General features: G+C 39.2%; 2 protein-coding genes across 3 annotated transcripts in view; one reads left to right on the top strand and one right to left on the bottom strand.

Annotated features, from left to right (window-relative positions):
* The first annotated feature begins 238 nt into the window (after nt 1-238).
* On the top strand, nt 239-13,442 carry zc3h6 (zinc finger CCCH-type containing 6). 2 transcript variants are annotated; one of them, XM_039653911.2, is made up of 12 exons: nt 239-679; nt 3,101-3,305; nt 5,117-5,239; nt 5,323-5,548; nt 5,649-5,782; nt 5,865-5,993; nt 6,088-6,202; nt 7,451-7,560; nt 8,057-8,274; nt 8,550-8,977; nt 9,074-9,253; nt 11,288-13,442. In XM_039653911.2, exons 1-12 carry the CDS (start codon nt 594-596, stop codon nt 12,712-12,714), a joined length of 3,381 nt encoding a protein of 1,126 aa, XP_039509845.2. In that variant the 5' UTR covers nt 239-593; the 3' UTR covers nt 12,715-13,442. The 2 variants fall into 2 exon arrangements, with proteins under 2 accessions (XP_039509845.2, XP_039509844.2); XM_039653910.2 differs by having other exon boundaries at nt 240-679; nt 5,862-5,993.
* Nucleotides 13,443-17,473: 4,031 nt separating this feature from the next.
* The window catches only part of LOC148977113 (uncharacterized), a 145,761-nt gene continuing 144,510 nt past the window's right edge, over nt 17,474-18,724 (bottom strand). Inside the window, exons 6-7 of the mRNA XM_089116752.1 lie at nt 17,914-18,031; nt 17,474-17,712 (exon numbers count right to left, since the gene is read on the bottom strand). Of these exons, the coding sequence (XP_088972878.1) occupies nt 17,497-17,712; nt 17,914-18,031 (334 nt within the window). The 3' untranslated portion in view covers nt 17,474-17,496. The remainder of the gene's footprint in view (nt 17,713-17,913; nt 18,032-18,724) is intronic.

Genomic DNA, 18,724 nt, shown 5'->3' with positions numbered 1-18,724 from the left:
AAAATGATAAAAACGGAACCGTTAACAAAGTCATAAACATCAGAACATAAATAGTGCGTCATACTAACTTGTACGCCGTGAGCAAAATGATTGGCATCTGCCACAACCAATAGATCGACAGAAAATTACCCTCGCACTTAGGCGCCAGTGCTCCAACCAATAGTAGAGCCAGACAATACAGATTCGCAACGGTGGAAAGGCCAGTGATTGGCTCCGAACACAAACTGGGCGGGGCCACTAGCTGCTGCAAGATCCTTGCAGCCATTTTCACGAAAGTGTTGCGGCCGCCATGACTGTGGAAGATCCCGAAAAAACCTTCGATTATAAACACTATATTCTGCGTCTGCAGTCTCGCACCAGGTCATCTGTGAAACCGCCGGGGACATAAACAAAGCTGAGGGTATCAAAGCTGTGTTGAGACAGCGTTAAACATGAGACCGGATATAATGTCTGTTAAGCGTCTCATGTGTTGTTGAGACGTGTAAACCGTGAGTTTTTCTCCAGACTGTCAGTATATCAAAACCTTCAGCCAACGAGTGACTGATGCTCCTAACTCTGGTTGCGGAGAAGGGCCAGTTGCGTTTCTAACCATCATGGCTTTTGTGAGCCTCTTCTCCAGTCCCCCAAGCCCCGCACTTGCCAAAAACATGACAGACTGTGAGCTGACAGGGGAAGAAAGGTCGAGTAAACATGTTCTTATCTGCAAATGCTTCACTGTGCAGGTTCATGTGTGTGAATGTGAATCTTTTGGCACCTATCATGTTTTTTTTTTTCAACGGCAAGTCTTCGTTTTCGTTTTTTGGACAGGCCTTTCCCCCTAGTTCACTAAGTAGTGGTCATATTTTCCTGCATGCACTTTCATTTTCATATTGGTTACAGAGGAAAGCAAGTGACACTGCTCATCTTTGTCAGTTTGCATTGTTTACCCCCATTTGGTTTGCACTCTTATCTAGTTGATTTGAAGGACATTTGGGGTTTTGTAGAAGGCTGTAGCTGGTTATTATTACAGTAATGTTAAAGTCGTTTCAAAGCTGTTGAATATGTAAATGGCTGTTATGCCCCGCCCACTCACGTACAATCGCCCCGCCCACCTGGGAAAGGAAAACATGTCTGGTAGGGATTCGTGGCAGGACAGTTGTGGCTTTGTAAGCCATGCGTTGAGCTGTTGTAATCGTAAACCAGGTCAGGTTGACAGAGTCTGACATAAGTTTATCTGCCCATTGTTAATTTGACATGAAAACTGGCCCAATTTATTTTCTTTAATGCATTCATGGTTTTATTGAGCACCATTCATCATCACACTGTTTATAACATCACACTGCGTGTTCATATTTGTCAAATTGTTAGAAAGTGTTGAATCAGTTCATTGAAACAAACATTCACATCCCAATTGGTTTTAATCCAACAAGAGTTTGCTTCTCCATTAATGTTGCAATAGGCATTTATGAGGATAGTTTATGCAACTCTGGAATTATCCAAGGTTTATTTTCTTTCATGCATTCCTGAAGTTATCGTGCAAGATCCATCACAATTTTTATAACTCTGTGTTGCCCATTTTTGTCAAATTTCATTTGCATGATTGATGTTAAATCATTTTTTTTAATTGTCATGTTTTTGAACTCCTAGAAAAAAATAAATATTAAGTCATGTAACATAACATTTCCCCCCTCCCTACTTATATACAGCATTTTGGAGAATTTTTTGTCCTAAATAGTTTCTGACACCGATTCATATGCATTTATATCCCATTAATATAATTGCACTTCAGTTGCAAATATGGCCAACCCAACAGTGATATATAGCATGCATTATTGAATAAAGAGATTGCTGGCTTGGCCTTGACAGGATCCACATGCAAAAACATTTCAATTCCAAACCATGCCAGCTGTCTTTACAGCATTGTAGCACCTCTGTGTGTGAATTACATGCATTTAATTTCCATCTAAATTTAGCCAAATTTAAACCACTAATCTCATGTACATAGTGACCACATCCTCCTGTTTGCAAACGTGTAGAAACATTTTCTCGTTGGGTTTGTAAACACACTAAGGGCCATTTTTTTGCATGTTCAATGCTAAGTCACTATGTAAAGTCCATTTATTTAGCTGTAATACCCAGGCATGTAAAAATCCAATAGATCTTGGTTTCTTTCTACTTTGTCTAAAACTGAGAGACCTTCAGAGCCTCAGTGTTATCGTGTCCTTGTTCTCGCGCCAGACTTTAATGCTGAGAAAATGTTGTGAATTTGACAACTGGCTAAACAAACATTCACTCATTTTTGTTTTAATTTAAAAAGAGTTTTCCATTGTTGCATTTTATATATATATATATATATATATATATATATATATATATATATATATATATATATATGAAGAGTTCAGATGCAAAAGCCTCTAAATGCCATTTGAAATTTTCTTCTTTAATGATGATTTTTATCAAACTTGTATATTTAAGTTCAGTGATTTCACTTAAATAATGTTATTTAAATGAAATTACTGAACTTAAATATACAAGTTTGATAAAAATCATCATTAAAGAAGAAAATTTCAAATGGCATTTAGAGGCTTTTGCATCTGAACTCTTCATATATATATATATATATATATATATATATATATATATATATATATATATATATATATAATTATGATGAAAAGCAAGCAAATTGTAATGTTCATATCTAGCCTATGATCTTTACAATATAATTTATTGTATAATGTTAATTTGTTAATTAATTTGTGTATAATGTTGTTTTTAGATATTTTTACTTTTAGATTTACTATGTAAAGATTTTATGTACTGATAAAAACGAGTGTTGTTGCCCAAGCAAAACTGAACGACACTATACTATTGTGTTTTGGGTGTTTGCCAGTGCATTGCTATGCAGTTTCTAGGATGTTCTTGAGGTTGCAAGAGCATTGTGGGTGGATGCTTTTTGGCATTATTCTTTAATACTTCATAACAAACTCCTAACTGAGTATGCACATTAATAATAGTGTTTTTATGGAAACAATGGAGACTGTTTTGCCTAGAATGTTTATTTATTTCACTGATTTGATCCTTTTTTTTAATGAAATGCTCAAACTTTTGTTTACAGGGAGGATGGTGAATTGGAGGATGGAGAAATTGATGATGAAGGCATAAGCATAGAAGAAGTAAAGGAAACTAAGGAAGAGTCTGAAGCGGTCGAGAAAGACAAAGAGAAGGTAAAAGACGAGAAGTCACACCGGCATTCGCGAAAGCGACACAGGAAAATAAAAGAAAAGCGACGGTTGAAGAGGAGGAGACGAGACCGACAAAAGGTAATCCTATCTATCATTGCATTTTGCTTTTTTTTTTAAAAGTCTTTTTTGTTTGTTTTAGTGCTGTCAAACGATTGAAATATTTAGTCGCGTTAATGTCATAGTTAACTCGCGATTAATCGCAATTCATGGCACATTTTTATCTATTCTAAATGTCTTTTCATTTAATTTTGTTCCGTTACTTTTTCTTATTTTAATGCTCTTATCAACATGGAAAAGTGGATCGGCTTGCGTTGTTGAAAACATCATTGGCATATACTGTGTTCAAATTCACACTTTCTCACTTGGAATAAATACTCTCTCACACAATTTAACACTGTCCATCAATAAAAGGGTGAAAGAAATACTGATGAGGTCCTGATATTGAGAAGTCGCATCCGCTGTGTGTGTGTGTGTGTGCTTGGCCATCATCAAGCGGTATTTGACTGGACGTGCTGCGATGATGATTGCTCAGTTCACAACGACAAAACACACAAATCACTTTGGTCTTGTCAATGGAACCATTTGGCAACTTTTTAAAAGCTAACTTTCCATTCAGAATCGTATTGGCATCCATTTTGGCTTCTTGCGCTCGTCATCCACTCAAAACGTAACGTTAACCTACTATTTGGCCCGCTCGCAAGCCCAATCAATTTGTTTTGTTTCTGGTCTAGCTAGATCCGCTTGCACTCTTTGGTCGACCATTGAAATAAATGGGTTTCAGAGCGCAGTGCCACGCATTAGAGCCCGACTGATAAAGGATTTTGAAGGCCGATACCGATACAAATATTTTTGGGTTTTAAAATCTGATATTCCAATATATCGGCGGATATTTTTAATTTTATTTTTATTTTTTCAGAAACGTGCAACAAAACATTAACAGATTTCCCTATCATAGTTATTTGTAGTTATTTATGAGTTTTAACTAAAAAAATATGATAAAGCATTTAAAAAAAAAAACTTGTTTCTATTATTGTCACAATAGAATAGAGGAACATCAAAATATATTAAAGTTCTGATAAATAAAATAATAATTAGTCCCTACAATAAGCTACCTTATAATTACAATGTCAGCTTGCTTATCCCTTTACCTGCACTTTTTAAATTCTTTCCATCAAGCTACATCAAACCATTTTCAATCATCAGTTGCTGCCCGCCTTCTAAAACCTACTATTTGGCGATTCTAATCTAAATCCATTACAGAACGACAGTCTGCAACGCACACTTGGCGTCATTGGATTTCACACACGTGTAAAAGAAAAGCTAACTTTTATTCACAAGATACGTTTGATACTTTTTCTCTATATCTAAATGTTCACTCCTCGCAAGTATAACTTACATTGTACAATACAAAGTTCATTGTGGTTTCCAAGCTTATTAATGTTAACGTTAGCGTTCTTCCACTGATGATAGTGGTATTAGCTAGCTTTGTGGTTAGCTAGTCTATGATGAGCCATAATTTAGCTATAGATAACGTCATACTGCAAATTGTAAAGCATACATTTTCAATATAACTGGCCAAGGAGAGATGATTGAAGCGTGTTTCGTCCATTTTTGTTTTTGAAATATTAATTTATCGGCGATTATAACTGCCGATACCGATATTTTGGAAAATGCCTAATATCGGCCGATATATCGGTCTGGCTCTACCACGTATGCCGCATCCTGTTTCAAAAGCATGTGAAAAAACGACAAAGTTTGCCTGGCCGATAAAAAAATGAACGCTGTTAAAATGGGTTTGATTTAACACCGTTAATAATGCGTTAAACTGGCAGCCCTAGTTTTTCCCTTTTGTTTTAATGCTTTTCTTCCCCAATGTTTTCCAATTTCAGCATCACTCTCCATCCAGTGGCTCCAGCTCGGACAGCTATGACTCTGAGCATGAGCATCAAGAAAGACCTAAGAGCAAGAAGAGCAAAGGGACATATCGTGACCATGACTCCGAGTTGGCTCAGGTGAGTTCAGGGTTTGGGATACTGAATTTCAAATTTCATCATCATCCCGCTCAATTAATTTCTCTTTCTACCTATGATGCTAGCGGGAAAATGAACCTGTTAAACCACCGAGATCAATGCAGCACAAAAACAGCGATCTGGACAAATACAGTGACTACAGTGAAGAAAAATATGACTATGATGACGAGGATGATTTCACTGAGGAGTTGTCTAAATACAAACATGCTAAGGAGTCATCTGGTCGTGGCAGAGGAGGGCCACCAAGGGACCAGGCCAAGAGACCAAATATGAAGGGACAACAACAGCAGTGTATGTTTGTTTACTTCAAAATATTATAGAGGTCTGCTTTGAAATTCATTTGAAGACTGAACCCACAATCTTCTGTCTTTTTCTTTTACTTGTTATATAGTTGGTGGGCAACGTGGTAGAGGTCGTGGTGCGCTTGGCAGGGGGCGAGGAATGCCCAACAAAAATAAGAAACAAAAGGGCAAGAACTGGGGCCGCGGCCGTGGTCGAGGAGGAGAGCAGGGTGGAGGAGACATGGTGAGAATTTAGGATCACCATTTTTTTCACCATTAGGATCTCAAAGCACTCTTTTTATATGTTGTCATATATTTCGTAGCAGGAATCTAAAAGTCCGCCCAGTTTCCAGAAGAAGCGTCCAATCATGAGCCAGGAATTCATTAATCAACATACGGTTGAACACAATGGGAGGCACATTTGTAAATATTTCCTTGAGGATCGATGCATCAAAGTAAGCTATTACAAAACTATATCACATGGATAAACATTTCGGTTTAATTAATATTTGTTAAAAATGTAAGATCTTTTATTCATATTGCTTACAGGGGGACCAGTGCAAGTTTGAACATGATCATGTTGTTCCAGAGAAGAAAAAGGAACTGTGCAAATTTTATGTCCAGGGATACTGTACCAAAGGGGATATCTGTATATACATGCACAATATCCTTTCAAAACGAGTTTTTTTTTTACAGATTAACTGTAAATGAGATAATCTTCACATGTCTTTATGGTTTTGTCTCGTTAGCCAAGCACTGAAGGTGCGTAGGCACCTATTTTAATCGTTAGAGTTCTTCTTTTTCTTCTGCTATTATGTCTAAGTCTATGGCAGCCCATAGACCCACTTGTTGTAAAGTTATGAAATTTGGCACACAGATAGAGGACAGTCTGAACATTAACCACGACAATTTTATAGTTTCTTAATGCAATCCCTCTAGCGCCAACTGTCCAAAGTTTCACTTACGTTTATGCTAATAACTTTTGAATCGTAAGGGCTTGAAAAAAAATTACACCAGATCATCTTCAGACCAAGTTGATTTGTCAATCCGTTCTCGAATAATGCGCCAAAGAATTCGATGAAGAGACAAATTGGACGTGAGGCTATATCTCCACAACGCTTTAGTGTATTCTGACCAAACTTGGTGTGTGTAATGACAGCCATGACCTAAGTGTACCTGCACAGTTTCGACACAGAGCCACCTCGAGATCGGGAGATATGAAAAATTTCCATTTTTGCTTATGACTTATGAAAGGTTTGGCCAAATATTACATTTTGGGCGTCGGCCATTTTTAACTTTTGTTGTCAAATGCTATATTTTATGTGCACATCGTTACGAAACTCGGTAAGTGGCACCAGCACCATGCCCTGAATTAAAATTATAATGAAATTTCCAAAAATGTTAATAGTTTGATCAAATTAGCCCTATTGTAATGCCATTTCTTAGGTCATGTTGAGAACAAAGATACAAATGTTGTCATAGTCGGATGAACTTCCTGTCCGCCATTTAGATTTTCTTTAAAACCTACTTTTTAAAGACCATCTGTCCGATTTTCACAAAATTTGACTCAAATCATGACCATGTTGGCAAAAAGTTATGGATTTCGTGTCAATAGACGAAATGAGTCTGTGTCTCTGCAATGCTTTGGCATATTGACACCAAACTTTGCATGTGTCATTATGACCTTACTCTAACCACAACTCATCAATTTGGTCAAAGTCCCACCTGTAAATAGTATACCAGTGACAGTTTTTTCAGCCATTTTGCCTTAAATTATCTTAATATGTCTTGTCATTGTTAACGTTGGTCTGATGCTGGCATGACTTACCGTGACTTCTTTGTGCTTGGGCCTTTTAATTTATGCTTGCAGCTTTATTATTTCCTTGTTTTGGACCTTGACCCTAAAGTGTATGTGAGTATCCTTGCAAGTTCTTTCACACCGGAGCAAAGTGTTATCAAGGAGATAACTGCAAGTTTTCCCATGAGCCTTTAACCGATGTTACCAAGGAACTTTTGGACAAGGTAAGGGCTTAACATTCAGTTTACATGCACTTTATGCATGTTTAAAATGCACTGATTCCAGATCATTTTAAGTAACCTGGGATAATGTGCTTTGCTCAGCTATGCAATGGGAATAAAAAATGTGTTCTCAGCAACTCTCCAGTTCCAGACTCGAAATTATGTTTTTTTTAGCACTTTATATGCAGTCCAGTGCCAAGATGCATAAACAGCCAATATGTTAAGACTGTGTCTTAAGAACTAGTCTGACCAACAAGGGGTAACAAGTCTAACTTTTCAGATTCAAATTAGATCAATTTACTTTTTTATGTAACTTTTGAACTTGTAACTTGTAACTTTCAACAATTGAGATGACAAAAGATGACTTGTAAGTGTAGTGCAAGCAATATATGACACCAGCCACATGTATGGAAATATCAATCTCACATCTAGCTAATTTTAAATATTTTGTAACAAATAAAGCATGCAATGGATACCTGACTGATGTTGCACATTTTAGATCCTAAATACAGATGAGGAAACTGTCAATGAAGATGAGATGGAGTTAGCAGATCTGAGAAAACAAGGAATTGCCCCATTGCCTAAACCCCCTCCCGGAGTGGGATTGTTGCCGACCCCTGGGCCTGGAAGTCCCCCGGATGGAGGAAAGAAGATCCCCTCTCTGTTTGAGATCAAAGTTCAGCCTACTGTGGACTTGGCACAGAAGATTGCTCTAAGGTACCTTTGGCATTTGCATCCAGAAATTTTGGTCGAGATTGGTCTGTTTACATCTGATATAACCATAATGAATAGTGGATTCCCATCTACGTTTTTGCAAGTCAAACGACTTTAAAATTGAGAATTGTTGTTGGCTTGGATGAATTACTTATTCAAAATGCTAGAAAAGTAAAGTTCACAAACTTTTTCCTTCCAATAGTCCAAATGAAATACGGTCATCACTCTAGTTATGATATTATATATATATATATTTTTGTGTGTGTTTTTTATTGCAGGCCTAATTTCTACAACAGTGCGTCTCCTCCTGCTGGACAGTTTCAAGGTGGTCCACAGTTTGGAAGTAGCCCTGAGGATATGCAAACTGGGAATATGATGTCTTCTCCACCCAATCCTTCCCACCCCCCTCAGCCGGGCTCCATAAGGAGCCCTCCCCTACCGTTCACAGGTCCAGGAATGCCCCAGAGTCCTCCAGGCCAACCTCCACCCCAAGGCTTTGGTCAGTGCTCTCCAATGCCACCTCCAGGCCAGCCGCCTCCTTTCCACGTCAACATGCAGCACATGAACCATCCTCCATTGAATCACCAGGGGGCTCCATTTCAACCTGTGCCTGACATGCAAATGAAAATGCCTTTCCCAAACATGGGCCAGATGCCCTCCGAGTTCTTCAAGAACTTGTTTAGCAGTCAGTCTCTGGCCCAAGGAGGTAGGTCTTCATTTAGCTTTAAAAAGTTTGTTTCCATTAATAGATCCTTCTAAAGCTTGATATTTATGAACTATCCTGTTTGTGTTGCACCTACAGACGAGGGACCCATCCAGGACTCCCAGCCACATGGTAACACTAATTCCAGTGGGATGCAGGACTTCCTGCCAGCTGTACAGAAGGTTTTGCTTTTACATCTAAACCAGAACAAGCAAGACTCCGACTCCCATAGGGACGAGGGATGTGGACAAGGGTCTGCACCTCCCAACAGAGAGAAAGGTTAGAGAGGGATGTTGAAAAATAAACAATGTGCAACAATATTGCTTTAACTTTGAACAATGGCGTGCTGCGGGAATAAGTTCGGAAAATGGGAAAAACGTTTTTTTACTTCTGGTTCCGTCGTCCTGAAGTCAATGCGTTTTTGGTTAAATGTTTAAAATAAGGTCTGTGGTTAACACAAGCTAAGATATTTCAGGGTGGCCGCGGGTCATTAAATAGTATTAAAAACTTAAATCAATTTTCCTAAAAATAAGGCCTTAAAAAGTATTAAATTGTCTTAAATTCAGATTAGATAGGTTTTAAATATGTTAGTCATGTCACCGCAAAGATGCAGGCAAAGGCAATTGTTCTGCCAGGCAGGTTGAATATTTTCTACAATGTAACGTAACCTGTGTGTGTGTGTGTGTGTGTGTGTGTTAGAGACATGCCTCATGAAAGTCATGAAAAACATCCGTCATTTTGTTCATACAGGACAACTTTCAGTCTGCAAAATTTTTACTTATATTTGTGTATATATATATTTCCATCGTAAGTTTGGTCTTAAATTTAATTTAGAAGTGGTATTAAAAAGTCTTAAATTTCAATTGTTTATACCTTTAGCCACACTGTTTTTAATTATATGTCAGAATGCCACCACTTGTGAGTTTTTGAAAAGTTTTTACGTCTTGAAAAAGGCACACCATCAAGCGGCTAAATGGGACTACAGAGGTTCCTTGGGATATTTAACATCATGATGAACAGGAAAACTCATTACTCAATATCTACTTTTACAGCCTAGTTGTCTTTAGATTCACACTTCGAAATTCATTAAAACTAGGTTAATTTGTGTAGATCATTTTATAACTTGTAATAATCAAGCGTTTGCCTACAAAATTACATAATTCCTGCATAATTCTAACTAAGGATGGGCATTCGATTAAATTTTCTTATTCAATCGTCAGAAGGATTAACGATCGACTATCGATTAATCATTAATATTTTTACATTCAAATTTTTTATTTATTTAACTTTTTATAAATTAAAAATGCAATTAAAATACAAAAATACAGTGTGTTTTTCCTCGATTAGATCTTTATTAAAAGACGATCAACTTGTGGCAGTTAAACTGGGCCTTCGGTCAGGCGAAATTTGAAGATATGTGCGGCGGTGCTCTGAACCTGCAGCTGCGTGAGACCCTCGTAAGACCCTCGTTTGTTCCAAAATAATAAATAATAAAAAAAAAAACTTAACCAAAAACATAATAATATTTAGATCTGACAGGTTTTGTCAAAATATCAACCATCCAAAAAATCAACTATCCAAGGCACAGAGTCGAGAAAAGGTGAGAGAGATTAGCCTACCTAACAATCAATTAGGCTAGGCTACTTAAAAGCCTCATAAAAAATAACTCGCATACAACTTCTGCTCCAGTCTACTGATTTTTGTTGAGAAAGATAAGCATGTTGATGACATGATCTGGGGTCAGACGCGACCGCAACCTGCATGGTGACCATCAATCCTTGTTTGCACTTTCACCTGGCTCTTCAGCGCAAGTGAGTCTCTGCAGACTGCGCGCGCACCTCCCCAAACGGACGAGGTGTTTACACTCGACGCGCTCGCCTGACTGTGAAACACCGAATACCGCAATGACTTCATTTTTGCCGCGCACACCTTCACGTTCGTGCGGATGCGTCAAATGTAAACAAATGCTTCAGTCCAGCCGCTGAAAACACCGCTCTGATGAGGGGACTGACGTTGACAGGTACCTCCGCGCTAACATCACCAGCCCGGGGAACACGTTCACTTTCCACTCACACTACGCAACGCAGCAGCATTATTTTAATGATAATCGTTAACAAATTAACAAACGTGATCAACGAAATTCTTAATGATCAATAATCGATCGTCGATTAATCATGCCCATCCCTAATTCCAACAATTTTACAATTTTATATAGTCAAACCAGTGTTATTATTGGATAGTAATAAATTAGCAAAGAATAGTTCTTGGTTCTGGTTTGAAAGTTCATATTCTAAAATAATTTCTGTTTGTTAGATGAAACCCCTAATTGGTACTCCAGTGACGAGGAAGAGGGCAGTAGCGTAACAGCCATCATTAATTCTCTAAAGAAGCAGAACGATATGCTGAAAAACCAGACGAGCACGCCTCCAGCCGACCCTAGACTCCAAAAGGAGCGATCGTTGCCCGGCGATCCTCGAATAAAAACCGACCCCCGGCAGCGACCTCCAGACCCCAGGAAAGACGCTGGAGATGGTGTCGGGGATCCCAGGCTTGCCAGAGACCCACGCAAGATGAAACCTATGGATGCCTCCAAACCTGATGCTCATCGCCACCCAAACCCCTCCAGGTCCCACAAACCGCCCACTGGAGAGGATGATGAGGAGTTTGAACGAGAGCTAAGGGAAAGAGCAGCCTTGATCCCATTGGATCCCAGTCCTGGAGCCACGCTGCGAGACCCGCGCTGTCAGATTAAGCCGTTTAGTCACATCCGGGTGGATATTCTCCTCCAGCGTCCGGCCTTTGCTCAAACCGTGGTTTGGGCTCCGGAAGACCTCATTCCTTTGTTGATTCCCAAACAGGAGCACTCCATAAACCTGCCGCTCCCACCTTTAATAGCAGATGCTCAACTAAACCGTACCCTTTCCTCCCCTCCGGATCATCCCCCATCAGCGACTCCGTCTCCTCCTGATCAACGTCTCGCAGCCGCCCGCTTTAAGGAGGGTGTTAGTCGACTCGGGAGCCCTCCCGGTAGAACGGGAGATTCTCGCCACCATCATCCGGATAAGCCCTTGGACCCACGTACTCACAAGACTCTCGATCCCAGAATCAGCCGATCTGGGAGCCTGGACTCCAAGCCTCCGGGCGTGACAGGAGGAGGCGATCCACGGCTACAGCGTGGATCCTCAAACCAACCCGCCAAGCCCGATTCGGAGAAGTTGCCTCCATATGCTCCCCGTCTGGCATCTTCCATCAGTGCAGGTCTCGATAGTCCAACCACGCTGTTAAGTGGGATCAGTTTATACGATCCGCGCAATCACAGCTTACTCTCGCCGAAACGCGAAAGCGAGGAGCAGCCTAAAAAGTCGAGTATCCTAAAGCTCCAAAGCTCTCCACCACATGCCTCGCCGTCACAGGGAGCGGGGATGGAAAAAGACGAGAACAGTCCAGTCGATGACTCTGAGAGCAACGCGAGTGGCTGTACGTCAAATCCTCCTCCTGTGGCTACAGTAATGCCAGCGTCTCCGTGCTCGCCAGCTCCCGCTGTGCACAACTTGCCCATCCAGGCACTGGCAGGACTGATACGGCCTGCTTACACGGACCCACGCCAGAACAAACCTGTGGGGTCTGCCGGTGGGACTCCGCAAGAGGATGAGGACGACAAAGACAGTAAGAAGAAAGACAGGCCCCTGAGGGACGTCTTTAAAACCTTTGACCCGACAGCCTCACCATTCTGTCAGTAAACACACTTATACTGAATATAGTTCATGCATTTACTGTACTTTGTATTCACCCTGCATGTATATGAAGCTTTTCTATTTATTTATATTTGTTTGTACACACCGCTGCAGATATTTTTCTTTCGGCTCTTGTGTGTTTCTAGATTCTCATTAGATTGTGTCACCGCAAAGGACTTTATTTGCTCAAGAAGCATTTTAAGGACATTTGTATCTGGTGAATGCCTGGACACTTTGGATCAGGTGCGTATTTGTGATATCAGTGACACACTGTTGCTTTAGAAGGTGAAAAGGGACGCGTGGCTTATAGTATTCATATTTGTAGTACTGTGTAATACATAAATCTATTAAAAATATAAAGTTTTGCTAAATTCCCACAGTATTTATCACGTAACTACATACAAAGCATATATAAACACTGTAATATAGCAGAACTTCTATGTCTCGTCTAAAAGGTACAGTTGTGAAAAAGGTTTCAGAGAGTCTATTGTAAATGATTTTCTTTTTAACACTTGAGGCATTTTTCATCTTTTTATTGTGATTGGTTTTTTTTTTTTTTTGTGTGTAGATATTTTTATTGTATTTGTTTGTATATTTTTCCACAGAAATGCTGAATTACTTTTGTGTTCTTTTACCATTGACGGCAATGCTAGTAAGGGAATTTAAATACAGCGGTCACTTTCTTCCTTTTTTTTAATTCATTGTCTAAAATAAATTAAAAATGAATAATGTGATTCATTGATGTAGCCTGCTGCATTTTATTCGTTCTACTCTATATGTTTATTCAGAGGCCATAAGTGCTCTGTGGAATAACAAAATGGTTTCAATGTCACATCATCATCTGAAATGTATGTATTCTAAAATCTATCAACAAAAATGTTTGCAGGTTAAACATAATATAAAACAATTAGACCATGAGTTGAAAAAGAACAATTAAATGCAACAACAACAAAAAAGAACATTCCTAATCTAAGATTACATTCCTCGCAATTATTGAGTGTGTGAATATGGATACCTCAACATATTTTTCTTCCTTTAGATTTCAAGAATATAGGTTAATATTTTTTGTATTTAAGTCTTTTTCTACATATTAATTTTTTAATACATACATTTCTGAACATGTGTAAGTTGAGCCTCCATTTTTGCACTCAGGTCTAAGTCTCATGGCCCTCTATCAGAATCCAGAGTTTCAAGGAGATCAGAGAAACTCAAAATTTTAACCCCCCCCCAAAAAAAGGAAAGGGGTAACACTGTCGTTTTTTTTGGGGGGGGGGGGGGTCGAAATTTTGAGTTTCTCTGATCTTCTTGAAACTCTGGATTGTAAGGGCCATGAGACTTAGACCTGAGTGCAAAAATGGAGGCTCTAGACCCTTCCAGAGCTGAGATATTGACATCCCGCGTAGCATTTATCCCATTATAAAAATAATGGTTTATAATGGGATAAATGCTACGTGGGATCGCAATATCTTAGCTCAGGAAGGGTCTAGAGCCTCCATTTTTGCACTCAGGTCAAAGTCTCGCGGCCCTCTATCATAATCCAGAGTTTCAAGAAGATCAGAGAAACTCAAAATTTCGACCCCCCCCCCAAAAAAACGAAAGGGGTAACACTGTCGTTTTTTTTAATGGAGGCTCTAGACCCTTCCAGAGCTGAGATATGGACATCCCGCGTAGCATTTCTCCCATTATAAAAATAGCGGTTTATAATGGCAAGGCAAGGCAAGTTTATTTATATAGCACATTTCATACACAATGGCAATTCAAAGTGCTTTACATAGAAGAAATTAAAATAATCAAAAGAAATCAGAATAATTAAAACAGTTTAGAATAAAAAATTAGAAATAATGAAAAATAAAAATTATGATAAAAATAAAATACAGAAAATTAAAACTATTTAGGATGAAATGAAGTGCAGTAACAGTCGGACGAACAGTGGCACAGTGCTCATTCAGTAAATGCACAGCTAAACAGATGTGTTTTGAGTCTGGATTTGAATGTGACTAATGTAGGAGCACACCTGATCTCTTCTGGAAGCTGGTTCCAGCTGCGGCTGGCATAATAGCTAAAAGCAGACTCTCCATGCTTAGAGTGAACCCTTGGTATTTCTAGCTGATGTGATCCTAATGAGCTGAGTGATCTGTTGGGTTTATATTCAGTGAGCATATCTGCAATATATTGAGGTCCTAACCCATTAAATGATTTATATACCAGTAATAATATTTTAAAATCAATCCTAAATGTAACTGGCAGCCAGTGTAAAGACCTGAGGACTGGTGTGATGTGTTCATATTTTCTGGTCCTGCTCAGAATCCTGGCAGCAGCGTTCTGTATGAGCTGCAAATGTCTTATGGTCTTTTTAGGAAGGCCAGTGAGGAGGCCATTACAGTAATCCACCCTGCTGGTGATGAAAGCATGCACAAGTTTCTCTAAGTCTTGACTGGAAACAAAGCATCTAATTCTTGAAATATTTTTCAGATGATAGTATGCTGATTTAGTTATTGCTTTGACATGACTATTGAAACTAAGGTCTGACTCTAGAGACACACCAAGATTCCTGACTTGATTTTTAGTTGTTAGACCCCTAGCGTCAAGGTATGCATTCACCTTGAGAACTTCATCTTTGTTTCCAAACGCAATAACTTCAGTTTTGTCTTTGTTTAACTGCAGAAAGTTTTGACACATCCAACCGTTTACTTCATCAATGCATTGGCACAGGGAGTCAATGGGGCTGTAGTCGTTAGCCGAAAGGGCTAAGTAGAGCTGTGTGTCGTCTGCATAGCTGTGGTAAGCGATTTGGTTCTTTTTCATTATTTGGCTCATTGGGAGCATATACAGGTTGAATAGGAGTGGCGCAAGAATCAAGCCCTGAGGGACTCCGCAAGTCATGGATGTCCACTCAGACTTATGTTCTCCCATACTCACAAAATAACCTCTCCCTTCTAAGTATGACCTGAACCATTTTAGGACTATCCCAGAAAGCCCCACCCAGTTTTCCAGCCTGTCAAGAAGTATGTCATGATCAACAGTGTCAAATGCAGCACTGAGGTCGAGTAGTACAAACACGGATAATTTGCCTGTATCAGTATTTAAGCGAATATCGTTTATTAACTTTATGAGAGCTGTCTCCGTGCTGTGATGCGATCGGAGCTGAGATATTGAGATCCCACGTAGCATTTATCCCATTATAAACCATTATTTTTCGTAGCATAATGGGATAAATGCTACGTGGGATCGCAATATCTCAGCTCAGGAAGGGTCTAGAGCCTCCATTTTTGCACTCAGGTCAAAGTCTCATGGCCCTCTATCAGAATCCAGAGTTTCAAACTCAAAATTTCGACACTGTCGTTTTTTTGGGGGGGTCGAAATTTTGAGTTTCTCTGATCTTCTTGAAACTCTGGATTGTGATAGAGGGCCTTGAGACTTAGACCTGAGTGCAAAAATGGAGGCTCTAGACCCTTCCAGAGCTGAGATATCGAAACTCAAAATTTCGACCGGAAAAAAAAAACGACAGTGTTACCCCTTACGTTTTTTTGGGGGGGGCGAAAAATGAAGTATCCCCAATCTTCTTGAAACTCTGGATTCTGATAGAGGGTCATGAGACTTAGACCTGAGTGCAAAAATGGAGGCTCTAGACCCTTCCAGAGCTGAGATATCGAAACCCAAAATTTCGACCAGAAAAAAAAAACCGACAGTGTTACCCCTTACGTTTTTTTTTTTTGGGCAAAAAATTAAGTTTCCCCAATCTTATCAAAACTCTGGATTCTGATAGAGGGCCATGAGACTTAGACCTGAGTGCAAAAATGGAGGCTCTAGACCCTTCCAGAGCTGAGATATCGAAACTCAAAATTTCGACCATGTTACCCCTTACGTTTTTTTTTAGGGGTGCGAAAAAAAAGTTTCTCCAATCTTCTTGAAACTCTGGATTCTGATAGAGGGCCAAGGGACTTACACCTGAGTGCAAAAATGGAGGCTCTAGACCCTTCCAGAGCTGAGATATCGAAACTCAAAATTTCGACCGGAATAAAAAACGACAGTGTTACCCCTTTCGTTTTTTTTTTTTTTTCGGGCGAAAAAAAGTTTTTCCAATCTTCTTGAAAGTCTGGATTCTGAAAAACGGCCATGAGACTTAGACCTGAGTGCAAAAATGGAGGCTCTAGACCCTTCCAGAGCTGAGATATGGACATCCCGCGTAGTATTTATCCTACTGTAAATGTTCTACTGTAAATGTTTATTCAGAGGCCATAAGTGCTCTGTGGAATAACAAAATGGTTTCAATGTCACATCATCATCTGAAATGTATGTATTCTGAAATCTATCACCAAAAATGTTTGCAAGTTAAACATAATATACAACAATTAGACCATGAGTTGAAAAAGAACAATTAAATGCAACATCAAAAAAGAACATTTGTAATCTAAGATTACATCCCTTGCAATTATTGAGTGTGTAAATATGGATACCTCATCAACATATTTTTCTTCCTTTAGATTTCAATAATATAGGCTAATATTTTTTGTATTTAAGTATTTTTTCTACATATGAATTTTTTAATACATAAATGTCTGAACATGTGTAAGTTGAGTTTTTTAAATGATTCATAAATGTGATCAGGCATGCAATTTCTACTTATACTTTGCATTATGCACATTTTGTTATGTTATTTTTATGGCCTCTGAATATATATATATATATTGAAAATCATAAAGTACATTGTGTGCAGGCTCTCTTATGGTTTCTCACTATACAATAACAACAGAATAAAAACAAGTGACAGGCAAAAATGAAGACACTTTATTTCATGTTTACTCGTTTGTAAGTCTCTAAAACATTGATGGGTGGAGCGAGGCTGGGAGCCGCTGAATGCTGGGAGGTCCTACGTAGCCCCAAGTCATCGGTCTCAGGGTTGAGCTGTTCTTGAGCTCGGTGGATAAGGAGACTCTTTTTCCACTGGAAACAGAAAGCTGCTGCTTTTGCTGCTTCGGAGTTTGGCTCAGGTTGTTTCAAACCCTGTAAAATCAGATAGAGCCATTTAAAATTGAAAACATCAATGGTGTTGATCGTGCCAGGTAACATACAAGAGAAGATAGACACCACTACTGGAGTTATGCACCAGACTTTGGTTTCCTTTCTGCCTGGCCTGTTCACCACAGTGAACCGTTTGCTCCCTAAATCTTATTTTTGGAGTAAAGCTTTTTCAACTTCTCTTACCCTGATGCAAGCAGTTTCTGCAGCTCGTACTCCTTGGATCACTGTCTGGAGTAGATTCTGTGCGTTCTTCACCAGGATCTCATCTGATGATTTGCACCCAGGAGTAATTGCATTAACACTGGAAAGACACCATGCACCCCTTGGGTCACATGAGATTTTTGCATGTTTAATTTATTGGTAATATTGTTTAAACAAGATTGAATTTGTCAGTGATGTGGAGAAGAAAGGCCTTCAACCAGATTTGTTGGGATTCAGGGAGATTAAAGGAGTAGTTCACTTTAAAAAAAAAAACTTTTGCTGATGTCTTTCTTTCTTCAGTCGAAAAGAAAATAAGGTTTTATAATGGGATAAATGCTACGTGGGATTGCCTCCATTTTTGCACTCAGGTCTAAGTTTCATGGCCCTCTACCAGAATCCAGAGTTTCAAGAAGATCAGAGAAACTCAAAATTTTGACCCCCCCCAAAAAAACGTAAGGGGTAACACTGTCGTTTTTTTTTTCGGGTCGAAATTTTGAGTTTTGATATCTCAGCTCTGGAAGGGTCTAGAGCCTCCATTTTTGCGCTCAGGTCAAAGTCTCGCGGCCCTCTATCATAATCCAGAATTTTGAGAAGATTGGAGAAACTTGATTTTTCGCCCGAAAACTGAAAAAAACGTAAGGGGTAACACTGTCGTTTTTTTTTCGGGTCGAAATTTTGAGTTTCCATATCTCAGCTCTGGAAGGGTCTAGAGCCTCCATTTTTGCGCTCAGGTCAAAGTCTCGCGGCCCTCTATCATAATCCAGAGTTTTGAGAAGATTGGAGAAACTTGATT

The sequence above is a fragment of the Pimephales promelas genome, chromosome 11, assembly GCF_988280905.1.
Source record: "Pimephales promelas chromosome 11, fPimPro1.hap1.1, whole genome shotgun sequence".
In the NCBI taxonomy this organism is placed as follows: Eukaryota; Metazoa; Chordata; class Actinopteri; order Cypriniformes; family Leuciscidae; genus Pimephales; species Pimephales promelas.
The sequence above is the reverse complement of the archived record's forward strand: the minus strand, read 5'-3'. Positions and strand labels throughout refer to the sequence as shown.